Source organism: Vulpes vulpes, chromosome 1, assembly GCF_048418805.1.
Source record: "Vulpes vulpes isolate BD-2025 chromosome 1, VulVul3, whole genome shotgun sequence".
Taxonomy (NCBI): Eukaryota; Metazoa; Chordata; class Mammalia; order Carnivora; family Canidae; genus Vulpes; species Vulpes vulpes.
In genome coordinates this window covers 20,322,001-20,340,645 of record NC_132780.1, presented here as the reverse complement: position 1 = coordinate 20,340,645, position 18,645 = coordinate 20,322,001, and the positions used below count along the sequence as shown (strand labels likewise).

Sequence of the window (18,645 nt, the reverse complement as noted above, 5' to 3'; positions counted from 1 at the left end):
GATCTGATATGTTTGAGGAGAGGCCCTTGGCATGCTGCCATGAAAGGTGTCAGGTGGTGGTGTTGTGGAGAAACAGCAGGAGGCACTGCAGCAGGAGCTGGGAGCCTGACCCTAGGTGTAGTCTGTACAGGCTGGTCAGTCAGCCCCGGTGGGGAAGCTGGCACAGGCTGATACTTGCAGGTGTCATGGAATGAGCCATGGAAATGTTTAAGGGGAGAGTTTTCTGGATAGAATAGCAGGGATGAGGTCCATAGGGCAGAGGGGTACCTGAAGTGTGGAGGCGCACGGAGAAGCTTGTGAGGCCAGAGAGAGAGCGGGGATGAGGCTGGAGAGGTGACAGCCAGCTGTAAGGACTTGAATGGTGAGGTGGGTCCTGGGTCTTAACGGGTCCCTTTGGCTGCTGCATTGACAGCAGTCCAGGGAGGACAGTGCAGGACAGGAAGGGCGAGGCCAGCTGCCATCATCTCAGCAAGAAGTGATGGCAGCTCGCGATGGTGAGACTGAGATTCTGGGAATATTGGAGGGGACAGTAGCCTGCACGTCCTGACAGGCTGGACTGTGGTGCAGTAGGGCTTGGGCCTGCCTTCAAGCTTGGAGCCTAGACTTTAACTGGTGGGTCATGGGGAGGTCATGGGGAGGCAGGAGAGGTATAAGGGGGCACAGGAGGCTGAGTCAGAACTCCGGCCTGCCCATGGCTGGCTGATCTCATCTGATGGTGGAGAGCATCATGGGGTGGCTTACATAGATAGTAAAAGGGCCTTCTTCCTGTGGTCAGGTGGCATCCAGTCTGAGGGCAAGATCTAGAGAAACCAGTCCTGAACCAGCCTCGCTCCCTCTCTGGACAATGGGAAAAGGAGCTGGCTGTTCTCTAGCTGGGAAACTTCCTTTAGGCAGGCACCTGGCAGGAGAGGAATGGCTAGGAAGCCTGTGGCACATTCAGGGGGCAGCTACTTTGTGGTTGGACTCCTGGCAGCTGATAGGGGATGAGGGTAGGCTTTGCCAGGTAGAAAGTCACTGTTCCAGCCAGCAGAAAACATCAAAACCCCAATGGTTGAGGGGGTTTGGGGGGGTTTGCATGGAGTTGGGGGAGGGGAGGAGATTGGGGCTCTGGGGGCCCTGGGGAGCCAGGGAAGGAGACTGGAATGGACTGGAAGACAGACTGCTGGCTGGGGGATGGGGTGGGGTAGGGTGGTGGAAGCTGGAGATGGGGCCCTGGGGAGGAGAGGAGGATTTAGGGAAAGACACCAAAAAAGGTTGGGACATATAGACTCCTTTTCCTCCTGAGGCTCTAGTGGGGGCGAAGGGCAGGTTCCTGGGCTCCCTGGTGGCCCAGTAGAGAAGGGACAGCAGTTGACAAGCCTGCTAAGAGGAGGCTCTGTATAGACTGAGGAGGCTGTTTATAGACTGGGCAGCGGATCACAATGCACAGGGCACCCGCATGCGGCCCTTCCTCCCACTCAGGGCCAGTTCTCTCACTCAGGAGACTCTACAGAGACAGGGGAGACCGGAGCCGGAACACTTCCGCAGCTTCACGAGGGGTCTACTTCCGTGGGCGGGGGCAGTTCGCAGAGTCGGTTCTCCTACAGGCTGCCTTGAAACATCCAGCAAAGCAGCCAGGGAGGTCAAATAACCTCTGTTTCCAGGTCACCTTCCACCTTCTTCTTTTGCTTCTCCATCACCGCCTCCAACTCTGACACTTTCTCTTTGTCCTGGAGGGCCGAGTGGAAATGAGAAGTCTGGCCTCTGCCCCGGCGCGCCCTCCCAGGCCCAGGCCCGGCTCACCTCCAGCAGTGCTCGCTGCACTGTGACCTGGCTGTACACGCGTGCCCCCTCCTCGGGGCTCACCGCCCGCAGCTCCTCCTTCTGCAGCGAGAAAAGCTGCGCGCCAGTCAGCACGCCCAGCGCCTCCACCGTCCTGCGGGATGTGGGGTGGGGGCGCATCAGGTCCCCGAGCCAATTACATCACTGCTGCCTAACCGTCTGCCTAATCAGAGCGGCATTCTGGCGCTCCGGGGAAGGGCTCCGGGGAAGGCGCGGGAATCCCTCCCCCGCCCCTCCCCCTCCCCCCCCTCCCCAGTGCGCCACGGGAGGAGGCGGGGTGTGTGCGCCCTGCTTTCTCACGAAGACTCCGCCTGGACACACGTGCCAGGCACTGCAACCAGGTAGACCGTCTCTGTAGGCCAGCTCGGGTCCCCCAGGTTCCAGTCAGACCACATCCACATCTCCCTGCCCGCCCGGCACGCACCCCAAGCTGAATCCTTTGGCCTGCAGCCAGGTGCGGACCTCCGAGGTGTCCGAGTGCGGGCTGAGCTGCGGCTCCGGGGCGCGGGGACACGGGGCTGCGCGGCTGGGGCCCGGGCGGCCCTGGGCTAAGCGCGCCTGCAGCTCCTCGTTGACAAACAGCATCTGGGAGAATTTCTCTGCAGGGGCGGAGGGAGGAGGGACCGGGAGGGAGCGCGGATTCAGGACGAACAGATCACCAGCGTCTCCAGCGTCTTCACGATGGCTGGGGAGTCCATTTACTCTCTTTGAGCCTTGGTTCCCCTGACTGGACAAGGACGGCTCCCTCAAGGGGCTGCCCCCACCACTCACCCTTCTCTCTGGGGTCCATGTTGAGGCTATCACAACTGTCCCAGGGGGGCCGAGAGGAGCCCGGTCCTGGGGCCGGTGCTGGTGGGGGAGGAGGAGCGCCATCCTCCTAGTAGGGGAGTCAGAGGAGCACCCGGGTTAGAGAGAGGATGGAGTCCCTGCCCCTCGCCCTTCCAGAGGTCAGTTCCTGAGCCCCCCACCCCCCCACCCCCTCTGTCAGTGCCCTTGCCCTTGGCACCTGACTCTCACCGCCCTCCTTCCCTAAGACAGGAGTCTGTCCTGGCTCACCAGGCTGCAGGAGGCGCTTTGGCTGCAGCTTCCCTGAAGCCCTGGGTGGGGAGTCAGGATATTATAGGGAACATATCCTTCCTGCCCTTGCTGGTCTCGAACCTTCCACCACTTGCGCCTGTCATCCAGGACCTGAGGGAGGGAGAGGAGGGTTCACAGCCTGTGTCTGCAGCTAGGGCTGGGTCCCTGTAGCCCCTTGGCCCTCCACCCCTCTAACCTCCAACACATCCCGCTGCTTGACTGATAGCTCGCTGCTGTTGCGGGCCTGGAAGTCATAATTACACAGTACCCACTTCCCCTCCGGCTCCTGCTGAGGCTCAGCCTCTGGCTGTTGGTGACTGTGGAGGAGAATGAGGGTTGGGGATAAGGAGGCAGCCGGGCTCACTGCTCTGGACAGTAGGGTACTGGTGTGAGCTGGAGTTAGAGCAAAGCAGGGGTCAAGGCAGGGGGGCCCAGGTTAATAATGTTAATAGAGACTTGAAATCAGAATAACAACTTGAATGCATTTTGTTCCTTATGTACCTGGCACCATGCTTTAAGCACATGATAGGAGTACTAACATCACTTCCATCTTATAGATGAGAACATTTATAAGGCTCAGAGACAGAAAATCACTTGTTCCAGATCATATAGCCAGAGGCAGCTATTTATTGAGCATCTACTGTATACTGGGTTCAGGCTTAGAAAACCCATAGTTACAGCACAGTTAACGTATAGTTACCTTATATAGCATGTAGTAGGTGCCAGCCCCCGTTCACAGACTTACACATATTGGCTAATCTGATTTTTGCCACAACCCTTGGTATAACCATGAGTTTGGACTCCCATCCCCACTCTTGTCCTTTCCTGATTCATTCCCGAATCTATTATTTTCTATTTTACAGGTGAGGAAGTGGAAGAACAGGGATATTACACGGCATGATGACGTAAAGTTCACAGAGCAAGAAAGAGGCATGGCCAGACTGAGACCCAGGCGGGCTGGCGCCAGAGACCATGTCCTGAGTAATCTGGTCTATGGTGCCCGGCGCTGGATGTGAACCTGAGCTCTACCATGGCAGCTCTTAACTGCTCGCCTGTAGAACCTCAGACTTCTAACTCTTCCAAGAGGGGATTATTGTTATTCTCAATGTCTCTGCAAAGAACTGGAGGCTCAGAGAAGGGAAGTTAAAAGCTGGGGATGTCAAGCCCAAGAATCAGAAGCTTGGAGGGTGGGTTCTGCAAGACCAGGCAGCTGAAGGGAAGGGGAGCAAGATTTTGGCTCTGGTCCCCTGATAAGAGAGACCTCAGCCCGGATCAGGCCTACCTGTGCAAAGGAGAGGGGGGCTCTTCAGGGCCGCAGCGCCCCCTGTGTGGGGCTGGCAGCTCCCAGCATGCTGTCCCTGCTGAGACTCTCTTCCCGGGGCCCTCACTCAGACCCCCTTCTGTTCCTCCAGCTTGGCTGCTTTGTTTTCCTCTTACCCCATGGAGCTTCCCTCACATCTGCCCTCAACTTGCTCAAGGACCCTAGTGTCCTGGTGTTTCCATGCCCCTTCTTCCCCAGGACCCCAAGAGTCCATGCCCCCATTGCTTTTTGGTGTCATGAACTCAGGATTCCAGGTCTCAAGCCATCATTTCCCAAACCTTTAACCTCTGAAGGCTATCAGTATCACACTCAGCAGGAATTGAGACAGTTGCTTTAGAGTCTTGGGATAGTAAGGGTCCAGCCTCCCAGTCGTTACCTCTTACAGGGGCCCAAAAATACTATCTCTTCCCAACTTTCCCAGAAACTTGTCCCTTGACTCTTGAAGGCTCAGTAAGGCCCCAAAGCACCAACTTGAGCTCTACCTCAAAACCTAAATGCCCAAGCCCCCAGTCTCTTCCCTCTAACTTCTGGGGCTCTGTCCTCTTAAAGACCCACACAGGGAGCTTTCCTGGCCGTGGGAACTCAAACTGCCTTCTCCCAGCCTCTCAGACTTTACCCACTCCCAGCCCCTTCCTCCCTCAGACCCCCAAGTCTGGGTCCTGCCCCCTCCCCCCCTCCTCCCCCCTCTCCCAGCCCCCAGCCCTCACTGGTCACCACCTCACCCACCTGGGAAGAGCCGGGAAGCCAGAAGGAAAGACAGAAAAAAGGAGTGGAGTCAGCGCCAGGAGCCCCCAGGACGCACCCCCTCCTCGACCCCACCTGTCCCACCTGGGGCCCCGACACTTACCCATTGACAGCGACCTGGGGGGCACTTTGCTGCAGGAGATGAGAGCAGCAGCTCAGGCAGGGCCAGACTTCCTGGTCCCAGCCCCACTGTGTTACCTGGGGGAGGAGTTTGTTCCTCCCGGGGAAGAGAAGCTCTAGCCTCACCTGCTGGCGTTGCCGCTCATGCTGTAGCTGTTTCTCTACCGGGTCCTCCCAGGCGCGGCCGTGTGGGTCGGTGGCCGGGGGCTCCCAGCCGCTGGAGAACTCAGGGCTGTATGGAGGTCCCTCCTTGGGGGACAGCTCCAGTCTGCAGCCGAGGGGCCGAGGGCTCAGGGATGCCAGTCTGCCCCAGGCCCCAGTACCACCTTCACTTCCCCAGGCCCTAGGCTAGGTGCTTCTGACCTCTCTGCTTTTTGCCAAGCCCAAGTTCCACCCCGACATCAACTATATTTGTAAATATACTGATTTTGCTCTAATGCTGTGTCCAGCCTCTGAATCACCTCTGATTCTTCCACACCCATCCTGCCTCCTTCTGCTAAGTCTGGCTCCGCTCATATCCCTGGAGGCTCACAGCCTGCAAGCGTATCTCCACCCCCTTCCCCAATCCACAGCCAGTCTTTTCCTAGGCTGCACCCCCTTTTCTAAGGCCAGCCTTTCTTTCCAGTCTGAAACCTCTCCTCCACACCATCTACTCGTCTCTCCAGTGGCATCCTAGCAGTCACCCTAGCTTCTTCAATTGCTTGGCGTTGTACCCTCTAGCGAAGCCCAGTGGCTACCCTTCTCTGCCTGCCAGCCCCTCACCCCGGGCGGGTCCATGAGTCCCCCAGCGAGGTCCAGAGCACATTTTCACGGGGGGTGAGGTTGTCTCGTAGCAGTGCCACCGCCTCAGACGTCAGGTGCGGCCGCCGCACGTCACTTGCAAATCGGGGGCCACCCGATGTGTCCACAATCTGCCAGGGGTGCAGGAGTGGACACCTCATCAAGCCCCCCAAGGTCAAACCTCAATTCCTCCTACTGCAGGGGCCACCGGAGGGCTGAGGGAGGGGTGGCTCACCAATTGCAGAGGTCCGAACAGGAAATGCAGCAGCTCTGGGGAGGAAGGGTTGGCGATGTTTCCACGCAGTCTGGCCTGTGGAGCCGGGGAGGTGCTGGCCTTACTGAGTGCATGGACGACGGGTCAGGCTTGCTACGCCCCCGCCCCACGCTGGCCCCACCCCACGCATTCTCACCAGCAGGCTGAAGGCGTACTTGATTTTCTGAAGCACGTCAGTATACTCGGCCTCTGAGGGCGGCTTGGCCCGCAGGGTCAGGAGACCCTCTGCAGGTAAGGGACGCAGGTGCAGTGTCGGGGACACAGAGAGCGCCAGTCAGACAGACAGAGGCCCAGTGAGGTCCCCAGGGATGGGGAGTCAGAGCTGGCAAGGGGGTGTGTGGGGGGACCCTAGGGAGAGCGAGGATATTTGGGAGGGACTGGATGTTCAGGATCCCCCTCGGGAGCCTCTCACCCCCAGCTGCCCGGCGCCGGGTCCTGCGGCCACGCTCCCGGTGCTCCAGCACCCGGGCTGCCTCTGCTGACTTCTGCAGCTTCGAGACAAAACTCTCCACATCGTCGAACACGTGGTTCAGGATGTCCTGGGGGTCAGAGCGAGGGACAGCGTGGGGGACAGTGTGGGGGACGGAGCCAGAGGACAGAACCGGAGGACAGAGCACGGATCAGAGCAGGGGGACTCAGGGATGTGGAGTCCTGGCCCCGCATCACCCCCAAAACCCGCAGCCAAGGGCCCTGATATCTTCCCAGGCCAGGCCATTCCCTCTGCTGCCGCCCGGGTCCTCATATTCCAGTCACTGCCAGCCACACCCCCAGAAGTCTGACACTTCCACACCCCATCAAGCCCCACCCCCTGAAGCTGGGACTCCCCACCGCCGGCCCCGCCTCCATGCCCTGGCCCCGCCCCCCTCACCACGTCCCGCTCCGCCTGCAGACTGGCCAGGTCCGGCCCCCGGGGGCCCAGGTCCGGGGAGGCTGGGTTGGCGTTCCCTGAGGTCCCCTCCTGCCCGGGTCTCTGGGGCTCCTCCACCTCGGGGATGGGCCCCGCCCGGGGTCGCCCCCGGCCCGCCTCCCCTATGCTGATGACGGCGCGGACCGAAGGGCTGCGCTGCAGCGGAGGGGTCTCGGCCGCCGGTGAGGGGTGGCGCTGCAACTCCTCTTGCGTGGCCCTGTGGTGGGACAAAGGGGGACAGCTTGAGTCCACCGGGGGACAGGGCAGGGGATAAAGTCGGTCTTAAAACGCAGACACTGCGGCCCAGCGGAGTCAGACCCAGGGGAGGAAAAAACCGGAGATATGGGGAAGGGGAACACCTCTCCAGAGGGAAACTGAGGCCCGAAGGAGGAGAAACCGAGGACCAGAATTAGGAAAAGTGGTCTTGGAGATCGGGTGCAGATGTCTGGGGGTACGGCAGGACTCGAACCAGGCTGTTTGACGGGCTTCAAAACTTGTGCTGTTCTAGGGTAGGGGCATCAGCTCATTGTCCGAAGGAGAGGGGACGGAGGCCCAGAGAGGGGAGGCTGGCCTCCCAGACACCCCACCCAGCCTCTCTTCTCCTCTGCTTCCAGCCCAGCGCCCTTACCTGAGCGCTGCGGGCCTGCGCTCCCCGCGGCCAGACCGGTAGTCGTGCAGAGCCCCCTGGACGTCTTCTCGGATCAGCTCCGCCTGCCAATCATGCCATTAGGCCAGGCCCCCACTCCCCACCTACCTCTGGCCACGGTCCCCCCAAGGATCGATTTCTGGGCTGGGCGCCAGAACCCCTCCAGTCCGCGCTCAGGCTCACGGTGCCCATGCACCTCCACTCTCTGAACTCACACCCTCACCCTACTTCTGCCCCTGCCCTGGGCCTCGACCCCATGCCCAGAGGCCGGGTCCTGATGTGGCCTTGCCCCTAGACCATACTCGCCTCTGGTTGTGGCTGCTCCCAGACCCTCTGCCCCATGTGCTGTTACGTCCCGCCCGGGCCCTTAGTCTCGCCCTTCACCAGGTCAGTCCTGACCTCAAAACCCCTTTCCCTTTCCGAACTTCTCTTCAGGCCCCGCCTCCTCCGGTGACCAGACCCGCCTCTGCCCCAGGCCCCGCCCCCAGCCCCAGAGGCCCCGCCTAGCTCTAGCTTCGCTCGGGGAACCCACAGGGTCTCAGCCCTGTCCCCGGTGGCTCCCCTGACCAGGCCCGCTCACCCCCAGACGCAAGCCCTGGAAGAAGTGCACGTCCGGCTGCGTGCGCTCAGGCTCCTGGCACACGAGCAGCAGCAGCGAGCGGCTCCGGCCCGGCAGCATCACCACGTCGCAGCGCACGATGGCCCCCAGCGGGTACGACTCCAACTCCTCCTGCAGGGTGGGATGGCGGGTAAATTGAGGCCTGGAACCAGTGGTACTAAAATGGTGACAGCAGTGACAGCTCGTATGCTGGCACTGCACAGGCAACCCTGCGAGGTTAGGGGGTTAAGGATAACACCCCTGTTTAATAGGGGAGACTAATAATACTCTAAAAGGGGGTGGAGATCTCTTGCCAAAGTTCCCAAAGGAAGGACATGCAGAGGCCAATATTCACACTTAGACGTCCCGAGGGTCAAGCTCTCCATGCCCCCGCTCACTCAGGCCAGATGCGCTTTCCACCCATGTGTCCCCTGGCACCTTGGAGATGGGGTCAAGCAGCGTGACATGGTCCGGAGACACGCGCAGCAGCATCTCTTGGGCCCAGACGCGGCCCTGATTGTCCATGACGGCCAGCTTCCGGGAGGCATCCTCCACAGTGTGCACGCCATCCTCTTCACCCAGGCAGAATGTCACCAGGTGCTGGCATGGTGGTGCCGAGAAAGCAGTGAGTCCCAGATTAATGTCAGCTGGGCTCAGCATCCCCCGGCATCAGCCTTCCAGCCTGAGACTAAACACACTTCCTTGGGAAAGCCTTCCTTATCACCTGCTCCACTTATGGGGCACCTGCTCCACCTATGGGGCCCCTGAGTTTCCTTTGTTTTGCTTTCATCGGAGTGACTAGCACTGGGGCCTGTCCTCCCAGCACGACTGGAGGCTCCTTGAAGGCATTGGTTATATCTAGTCCCTTCTAAGCACCTCTGCCTCCATTAGAGCACCTGGCACCCTTTGACCTGTACTCGTATGAGGATATGTAACATTGTCCCCATGGCCTGACTGTCCAGCACAAGAGCTGGTCTGGAGGAAAACTTGGATTCAAGTGGAGTTGACTTCTACTCAATACCCACTTCTGAGCAAAGGCAGAAGCCCATCTTGCATATGACCAAACTCAGTTCCTAGCTTCTTTCTGCTTGGAGACCCAACTGCTTTCAACACTTCCATCTTCTCAGGCCTGTCTGCCTTTCCTCCCACAAGACTCCCTGTGGCCACGCAGACCCCAACTCACATTGACTAGATACTGCGAAACATCTGCCATAACCACAGTGGAATAACGTTTCCTCTGCTCTGTGGGGGAGAAGGAGAATAATCCAGAAGACTCAGCCCCTACTGCCTCAGACCCAGGAGTCAGACCCCAGCCCCTCCTCCCTTAGACTTAGGAATCCGGACCATGGTTCCCCCTTGCCCTGGGACCTCCCCTCTCAGACCCAGGAGTCCAGGGCCCCTGGGCCCTTAGTCTCGCCCTTCACCAGGTCAGTCCTGGGGTGCAGGCCCTCAGCCCCTCCTCCCTCAGACCCAGTTTCAGCCTGGAGTTCTCTTGCTCTGAAACTCACCATAGATTGACTTGGCACTTGGTTTGGGGGCAGCTTCTGGGCTGGATAAGGAAAAAAGAGTGAGAGACCTTGGGAATTGGGAGATCATGGGGATCTTGAATGCCAAGCAGAGCAGCAAAGACTTCATCGTAAGGGCAGTGGGGAACCATGGAGGGTTCTGAGCAGGGGAGGGCCGGTCCAGAGCTGGATTTTCACACAGGTAACTCTGGTACCGGGTGGTGGTAGAGTGTGTGGTTCCAGTATTGGGAGCCCCTCCGCCCACAGACCTGGCTTGGCATCCTCTGTCAATACTGTCTTGCCATAAGACCCTGGGGAGGAGACTGAATATCTCCCGCCTTGGTTTCCTTTTCTCTGAGATAGGTGTTAATTATCCAATAGCCTCCATCTGGTAGAGCTGTTGGTGGATTCATGGAGAGTTGAGAGGGTTCACAGCCTCAATAACTTAACTGTCAGTGCTACAATGCAAAGGGTAGCACACAGTAGGTGCTCAGTAAATGGGGTTTTTTTTACAACAGCATTAGTATTTGGTGTAGACAGAGACTTATCTCCCCCTCCTACTCCCGTGGGCCAGGCTCTTCCCAGCCAAATCCTTCTCCATCTCCTGCTCCTGGCCTCTCCTTCTAAGTCAACTTCTCCAAGAATTCCACAGAAATGATGGAAATTCAGAGCTCAGGTAGGATCAGGGATGAGGGACAAGAAATACTTTGAATCAAATCTCTGCTCCTCATCCTTCTCCTGCCAGTCAGATCTCCACACAGTTTGATTACCGCTGTGCTGGGGAACTTACATGCAGCTATTCCCATGGGCCTCCGTTTGGGCTTCTCCTTGCTCACCCCAGGAGACTTGAACTTTATTAGAAACAGCCCAGAGGGGGATCCCTGGGTGGCGCAGCGGTTTGGCGCCTGCCTTTGGCCCAGGGCGCGATCCTGGAGACCCGGGATCGAATCCCACATCAGGCTCCTGGTGCATGGAGCCTGCTTCTCCCTCTGCCTGTGTCTCTGCCTCTCTCTCTCTCTCTGTGACTATCATAAATAAATTAAAAAAAAAAGTTAAAAAAAAAAAAAAAAAAAGAAACAGCCCAGAGGCACCTGGGTGGTGCAGCTGGTTAAGCATAGGACTCCTGGTTTTTGTTCAGGTCATGATCTCAGGGTCATGAGATCGAGCCCCACATAGGGCTCCAGGCTCAGTGTGGAGTCTGCTTAAGATACTCTCTCCCTCTGCCTCTTTCCCCTGTGCTCTTGCTTTTTCTCTCTGAAATTGATAAATCTTAAAAAAAATAAAGCAGCCCAGATTTGCCTGCAAAGAGTCAATATTTAATAACACGCTAACAGCCGCAGTGGCAGTTCCTGTGAGCGGAGTACCTGCTGTGAGTCAGATAAGCCTTGTACCTTCATTATCCCGTCAGGCTCTCATATTGTCCCTCTTTCACAGAGGAGGGGCTCAGGCTCAGGTTGTTGGTTAGAGTCACACCACCCTGAGTGTTAGTGTCTGGGTTTGGACCCAGGTGTCTTGCACTGGAGCAGTAGCTCTAACATAGACCTGCAGGGCAGGAGCAGCTCAGGCTTCCTTCTCAGTGTCCAGACCTGGGCTGCTGTAAATGTCAGTTGTGGGTGCAGGGACAAGGCTAGCAGAGGTGACAGGGCAGCCTGGGGGGGGGGAGGGGACAGGGGACACTTACCCGGTGCTAGTGCTCATGGTGTGGAGAATGGGAGCTCCTGCCACCTGGAGGTGCCCTGGAAACCATCAAAGAGGTGAGGGACTGACCTGGCCTGAGGTATCTGTGATTTTGGCCCCTGCTCCTCCTCCCTCTGACCAGGAGTCCAGACCCCAGCCCCTTCCTCCCTCAGACCAAGAGTCCAGGCCCCCAGCCCCTCCTCCCTCAGGCCTAGGAATCCAGGCCCCCAGCCCCTCCTCCCTCTGACCAGTAGTCCAGACCCCCAGCCGCTTCTCCCTCAAACTGTGGAGTCCAGGCCCCTAGCCCCTCCTCCCTCAGACCTAGGAGTCCAGACCCCAGCCCCTCCTCCCTCAGACCCAGGAGTCTGGGCCCCCAGCCCCTCTTCCCTCACCTAGTATGCTGCCCCCCCAAATCTCTCAGGGATCAATGCATTTGACTCCCTAATATATGTGTACCCCACTTTGCTTCCTTTCTCCAGTGATCCTGTGTCCCAGCCTCATCTCGAGGGCCCAGGAATTCAGGCTCAGAGCTTCTGGACCCAAAGACTCCAAGTCCCCTCAGAGAGTCATTCATCCAATTCCTCAGACACTGTGACCTCAGTATGGGGCCAATCTCCCAGCCCTTACCTCTTTAGGACTCAAGGGTTTATGTCTGCCAGCCTTCCTGGTGTCTGGACCCCAGAGTCCTGGCCGCCTGCTCCTTGGGACTCCGGACCTCCAGCCCCTCCTGGCTAGCCCCTTCCTCACCTGCCACCGTCAGGCTCTGTCTGGTGGCGGTGGCACGGAGAGGCCCAGCTCTCTGCTGTCCCCTGAGTCTAGAATGCGGAATGCGGGCCCCTCCTTCCTGCTCCCTCCAGGCCACCCCGCCTCTGCCTCCGCATACCTGAGCACTCACCTGGCACAGCCCAGCAGCAGTGGCCCTGGGCGGGGCTGGCACAGACATCCGGGCTGGGGTGCGGGGGAGCTACAAACTGTGATTGTCTCTGTCATAACAACATCAGCTCAAGGACAAGTCATCTGATGTCACACTTGTTCTCAGCGCCAACAGCTCTGCCTCAAATACCCTCTTCCTTTTTTTTTTTTTTTTTTTTACTGCTGAGCCACCCAGGCTGCCCAATTCTGATTTCTTTTTTTTTTAATAATAAATTTATTCTTTATTAGTGTTCAATTTGCCAACATACAGAATAACACCCAGTGCTCATCCCATCAAGTACCCGCCTCAGTGCTTGTCACCCATTCACCCCCACCCCCCGCCCTCCTCCCCTTCTACCACCCTTAGTTCGTTTCCCAGAGTTAGGAGTCTTTATGTTCTGTCTCCCTTTCTCAAAGAGTTAAAAATAGACCTGCCCTACCACCCAGCAATTGCACTGTTGGGGATTTACCCCAAAGATACAGAAGCAATGAAATGCCTGCACCCCGATGTTTATATCAAATACCCTCTTCCAAGTGGACTTATGCCTCTGGGAGGTCAGAGGTTTGACTTGTACCTGTTTGCCATTTAAGAGGCAGTGGTCAATGTGGAAAGGGTGGGATTTGATCCCCTGGGCCTGCCTTTCTGTCTCTGGGCCGGGGTCTGTCCCTCCCTGTGCACACCTCCCATCTGTTGTTCCTGCCTCTACCCCTGCCCTTGCCTCTTCCTCCTGAAATTCCCCCCAGTAAACGCCTCTGATGATGGAGCCCCACACAGCTCCAAGCACTTCTCACACGTTAATGAGCTCCTCAGGCTTGGCATCTTCTTTCGAGAACTTCCCCTGTGCCCTGGTCCTTGCTGACCACATTATACATGCCATTTCTTCCCGAAACCCAGCCAGGTGAGTGTTGGGGGTCTCTGTTTGACAGATGAAGAAACTGAGCCCCATGGGGGTGAAGAGATTTGCCTGAGGTTACAGTCGCAGGGAGGGAGTAGATGAGCACAGCCCACAGACCCCAAGCTCGCCTTGACCTGAGAGAGCCAGAGGAGGGGTGGGCATACCCCTTTCAGCCTTTCGCTTTATCGATGTTCTCCATCTGCTTCCTGGCCTCATCTGCTCATACCTGAACCTGTAGAGCCTCCTAGCTGGCCCCTGCTCCCTTCCTTCCCTCTCAGTGCAGGGAGGTCGAACAAACCTGGGTCAGCTCCCTGCTCCCGTTTCTTCAGGGGCTTCCCATTTCTCTGCAAGGCCTTAAGGGACACTACTCTAACCTCCTCTCTGCCTCCATCACCCCATTTCAGTGCACCCCCTACTTGCTGCTCCTCAAAGCCCATCCTGCCTCAGGATCTTTGCACTTGCTATTCCCTCTGCCTGGAATGCTTATTCCCTCAGATATCCTCCTGGACTGTTCCCTCACCTCCTTCCGGCCTTTGCTTGGATTCCTTCTCTGAGAGGCCTGGCTGACCGCTCTATTTAAAATCACAGCTCCTCTTATCCTCCCGCTCCTCATAGTCTCTCCCTGCTCCTTAATTATCCTTCAGAACGTTTACCACCTTTAAACATACTGTATTATCTGTTCATTTTGATTATTTTATGTCTCCCCCGCTAGAATGTAAGTTTCACGAAAGACAAAGACATCTGTGCGTTCAGCCCTGCACTCTGCTGCACATTACAGTAAGTGCTGGAATGATATTTGCTCTTGGTGTATTCATATGTATTATGCTCCATTGTTTTGTTCACCACACGTTAACCCCATAGTCTATGCCGAAGGAGGCTGGAAACCAGAGAAAGCACACCTTTGTCCTGGGCTGACAGGGATGAAAGAGTAGAGGGAAAGAGAGACGATCATATGGTGTGGTATGATGGCAAAGAGCCCAGGTGGGTGTGGGTTCGGGTTCTGACTGCCATTAAACAGTGTTGATAATACTCATTACTCAATACCTACTGTGGGTGTGCTTCTGTCTTCTTCTTTTTTTTTTTTTTAAATTTTTATTTATTTATGATAGGAACACAGTGAGAGAGAGAGGCAGAGACACAGGCAGAGGGAGAAGCAAGCTCCATGCACCGGGAGCCCGACGTGGGACTCGATCCCGGATCTCCAGGATCGCGCCCTGGGCCAAAGGCAGGCGCCAAACCGCTGCGCCACCCAGGGATCCCGCTTCTGTCTTCTTCTGAGTACACTCTGCTTGTCTGTGCACACATCTAATCCTCACAGCATCCTATGAAACAGATTCCATTATCCCCCTTTACACACGAGGAAGGGGAGAAATACACGTTAAGGAATTTGCCTATAATCACTTGGCTGATACATGGTGAGGATGGATGAACCCAGGCCATACGACTGACCCCACATCCTTTGGAGCTTCCCTACACTGCTACCTCCTGACTGTGCCCCTTTCTAGCAGTGTGACCCTAGGCAAATCACTGAACCTTTCTGTGCCCCAGTCCCCAGCTGTAAAATGGGATCACAACATTGGGAGGATTAAATGACGTTATGGAGAGCTCTCTGCACAGTTCCTGGCAATGAGGAGATGCTAGGTTGAGTGTTAGCAACAGCAGTGGAGATGGTGGGCTTTCCTTCCGTACATAGTGTGGTGTGATGGGGGATGCAAAGGGTGCTGCAGAAGCCCAGGGGGGGCTGCTGAGGTCAGGGCAGGCTTCCTGGAGGAGGAGGGGCAGCTGGAGCTGAACCAGACCAGCAAGTTTGGCAGCCTGAGGTGGCCTGAAGGATGAGGGAGGAGTGTTCCAGGCCACATAACTGCCTGAGCCTCAGAGGGGAGGGGCAGCTGGCCAGGCCATGTACTGCTGGGCACATCCCAGGTGGTTCTCCAGGGAGCTGCAGGGAGAGGCATGAGGGTCCAACTTTTGCCATGCTGGGTCCTTATCCCATCCATGCCACAAGTACCTTCTGAGCTTGGTCCTGCCTGGGTTGGGGTCTGCAGAGAGGAGCAGACCGCTTACTCTCTGTGAGGCAGGCAGTGCTGGGATTGGTGCCCACGGGCACAGAAGACAGAGGCTCAGAGTGGGGAGGCCACTAGCCCAAGGTCACAGTGGACCTGGGCCAGGTGACACAAATGCAGATCTGACAAAGACCAGGCCTCTTCTTCATGTGCAAATGTCCTCATATAGGCGTTCCATAGGAGTCAGGGACCTGGACTCCCAGGTCTGAGGGAGGAGGTGCTGGGGGCCAGGACTCCAGGGTCTGAGGGAGGAGGTGCTGGTGGACCAGGATCTGCAGAGTCTGAGGGAGGAGGACAGGTGCCCCAGTCCCTGCCTTCAGGTGCTCTGAGGTCTGAAGCAGCAGGTGAGAAGGTGAGATCGAAACCAGAGCCTCCGCCCTAGTTCTAGGCCCACGGCCTCCTTCCTCCTTCTCTGGCCACAAAGGAGGCCCTCCCTTTCTTCAAACCATAGCAAATGGCTCCCAAATACCAGTGGAGGCTCCCACCCCTGTACAGTGTGACTCAGTACATCCCGGGTGGAGGCAGTGAACCCTGGTCTTGGAGACTCACCAGGGGAACCAGCCACCTGAGAATCCTTTTCAACCCCTTGTCTGCCAACATAGTCAATGCCTTTCATTAAGTGAGCTTTAGGACTCTGTGGGTCTGAGTCTGCTTCTGTCCCAAAACTCGGATAGCTTTGTCATTGGCGATTGGATTGTTTATTCTCTGGGTTGGAGGGGCCCCAGCAGCACACACAATTCCCCACTGGAGCCTGATCAGCTCAGATTCGCCATATGTCATCTCTAAAAGCACCCCACCTCTTTCCTTCTCCTCCTTGCCAAACACACAGCTCAGCCCGACTCCCCAATTGTAGGGTTTGCTGATGAATTCCTAGGATGGGGCTTAGGGGGTGGACAGTCACAGGCACAGGAAATAGGAGATATGGCAGTTTGGGGGCAGATATAAATAAGGTGGGAGCTGGGTCTCAGGAAGATATACTTATTTACATCTGTGTTAATTAACTTAGTCATTCAAGTAATGGTTCCTGAGACCCCATGTGTGTCCCACTCTTTGCCCTCAAGAAGAGAGTCTAATTGGGGAAGTCGGGATGCCTGAGTGGCTCAGCAGTCAAGTGTCTGCCTTCGGCTCAGATCCTAGAGTCCTGGGATCAGGTCCCACATCGGGCTCCCTGCTTGGAGCCTGCTTCTCTCTCTGCCTATGTCTCTGACTCTCTCTCTCTCTGTGTGTCTCTCATGAATAAGTAAAATCTTAAAAAAATTGGGGAAGTCCTTTTTTAAGATTAAAAAATTATTTATTCATGAGAGACACAGAGAAGCAGAGACATAGGCAGAGGGAGAAGCAGGCTCCCCGTGGGGAGCCCGATGCAGGACTTGATCCTAAGACCCTGGGATCACAACCTGAGCCAGAGGCAGACGCTCAACCACTGAGCCACCCAGATTCCCCTAATTGGGGAAATCTAATTGGATATCCAGTTGAGTGATAACTGGAGGGGGTTCTGAAGGATAAATAGGAGTTTCCCAAGGACAATGCAGCAAGGGATGACAGTCTAAGCATTGATAGTAGCATTTGCAAAGTCCCAAAGTCACATAGTAGCAAATACATGCCGACTTTGTTCCAAGCACGTTCTGAGCACTGGACAGACAAAAGCCCTGCCCTTGTGTTATTGTTGCCCTGGCGGGTGTGATGGGAGACAGAAGGTAAACAGGTAGGCACATCCATGAGGATGACTTGTGGTGCCATGGAGGACAAAAAACCAAGGTGAAGAGATGGGGCTACTGAGTGCAAGCAGGTATAGTCACTTCAGAGGGGTAGTCAGGGCTGGCCTCAGTGAGGAGGTGGCATCTGAGCTTTGACCTGAATTTCAAGAATGAGTCAGGAATGCAGAGAGGGTTTTGGGCAGAGGGAATACCTTGGGGAGGCTGGCAGGTGAGGCCTGTAGGGTTGTGTCTGGCCAGAGCATGTCAGGCTGGAGACTGGCTACCAGGACTGTCACGGTGACAACTATGGCAATAGCAAACAAGAGGGTGGCCAAACTCCAGCGTGGGTGGATGGGGTCATCCTGAGCCTGAGTCTGGCTGGGGAGGTGTCACAAACTCAAGGCTGCCCTGAATGGGCTGTGGGGAAGCCCAGAGGAAGGGTGGGTGAGGTGTTTCCCCGAAGATCTGGGGATGGGCCCGCCTGCCCCAGAGCAGGCACTGTGACCCAAGGAGGGCGGGTCTGAGAATCCTCCAGGTGCCTGGCGGGGGAGGGGCAGAAGGGGGTAGGTAGGGAGGCTGAGAGCGAGGCTGTTTGTTCTCTGAGAGAGGTAGAGGGTGGATCAATTTTCTGAAACTGGGGGAGCCTGGCCCTGGGGCTGGTGGGAGGGGGCTGGGCCTGGGGGCCGGGAAGGGGGTGGGCAGCGAGTGGAAGGGACTCAGAGACTGGAGTTTAGGCCTTGGGTCGGACCAGGTGATTCAGTTTATTTGGGTCTCTTCCTCTAAAACAAACCTAAGTCCTAGCACCTGCCATAGGGCCAGTGGGGAGACAGGTGCGGAAAGACACGAAAGGTGCTTAGAATGGGTTCACAGCTCAGCCTCCATAAAAAATAAATAGAGCAATGAACCAGGAGATAAATGATGGAGCAACACCTGAGGAACAAGGGGTAGCTCTGCACACAACTGTTCCCCCAGTCCTGGTGTCCAAGGACCATCGCTTATTGGAGACGGCCATTCATTCATCCATCCAATGGTTATTGTCTACTCCACAGCAGGCACTGTTCTAGGGACCAGGGAATGCAACAGCCCCAAGCGTGCCCTTGTGGAGTTTATATTCTGGTGGAAAACAAAATTTAAAAAAGTAAACTGTTTAGGGGAGCCTGGGTGGCTCAGTAGGCTAAGCATCTGCCTTCAGCTCAGGTCATGATCCCAGGGTTCTGGGATCAAACTCTGAGTCAGGATGCCTGCTCAGTGGGGATTGCTTCTCCCTCTTCCTCTGCCCCTGCTCGTGAGTGTGCTCTCTCTCCTCACTCTCTCTCTCCTCACTCTCTCTCTCTCTCTCTCAATTAAGAGAAATCGTAAAAAGTAAACTGTTTAGAATGTCTGATGGTGACAGTGCCATGGAGGAAAATAAGGCAGAGAAGGGGTCCAGGGAGGGTCCAGCGGGTGTTTTGGGGGTTCTCCTGAAAATTCATAGTGTGGTTGGGGTGATATTGAGGGAAGACCTGGAGGGAGTGAGCTGTGGGGACACCTGGGGAAGGATTTCTAGGCAGGGGCAACAGCCAGTGTAAAGGTCCTGAGAGGGGAGCTTGTCTAGTGTACACACAGCA

The 18,645-nt window shown here is 56.6% G+C and overlaps 1 protein-coding gene and 1 long non-coding RNA gene across 3 annotated transcripts; one reads left to right on the top strand and one right to left on the bottom strand.

Annotated features, from left to right (window-relative positions):
* Positions 1-1,380: 1,380 nt before the first annotated feature.
* Positions 1,381-12,453, bottom strand: EPS8L1 (EPS8 signaling adaptor L1). Of its 2 annotated transcripts, XM_025985263.2 has the most exons (20): positions 12,098-12,448; positions 11,475-11,529; positions 9,797-9,837; positions 9,472-9,530; positions 8,727-8,888; positions 8,271-8,420; positions 7,673-7,755; positions 7,006-7,261; positions 6,550-6,676; positions 6,274-6,362; positions 6,099-6,173; positions 5,846-5,994; positions 5,210-5,351; positions 5,067-5,095; positions 3,095-3,215; positions 2,878-3,009; positions 2,593-2,698; positions 2,246-2,420; positions 1,783-1,915; positions 1,381-1,709 (listed from the first exon to the last, which is right to left on the bottom strand). In XM_025985263.2, the coding sequence occupies exons 2-20, from the start codon at positions 11,489-11,491 to the stop codon at positions 1,623-1,625; spliced, it is 2,133 nt and encodes a 710-aa protein (XP_025841048.2). In that variant the 5' UTR covers positions 11,492-11,529; positions 12,098-12,448; the 3' UTR covers positions 1,381-1,622. The 2 variants fall into 2 exon arrangements, with proteins under 2 accessions (XP_025841048.2, XP_072615196.1); XM_072759095.1 differs by lacking the exons at positions 1,381-1,709; positions 1,783-1,915 and having other exon boundaries at positions 2,377-2,506; positions 12,098-12,453.
* On the top strand, positions 1,909-5,520 carry LOC140599059 (uncharacterized). The gene is made up of 2 exons (XR_012001741.1): positions 1,909-2,275; positions 3,762-5,520. It is a non-coding gene; the product is annotated as an uncharacterized lncRNA (long non-coding RNA).
* Positions 12,454-18,645: the final 6,192 nt, after the last annotated feature.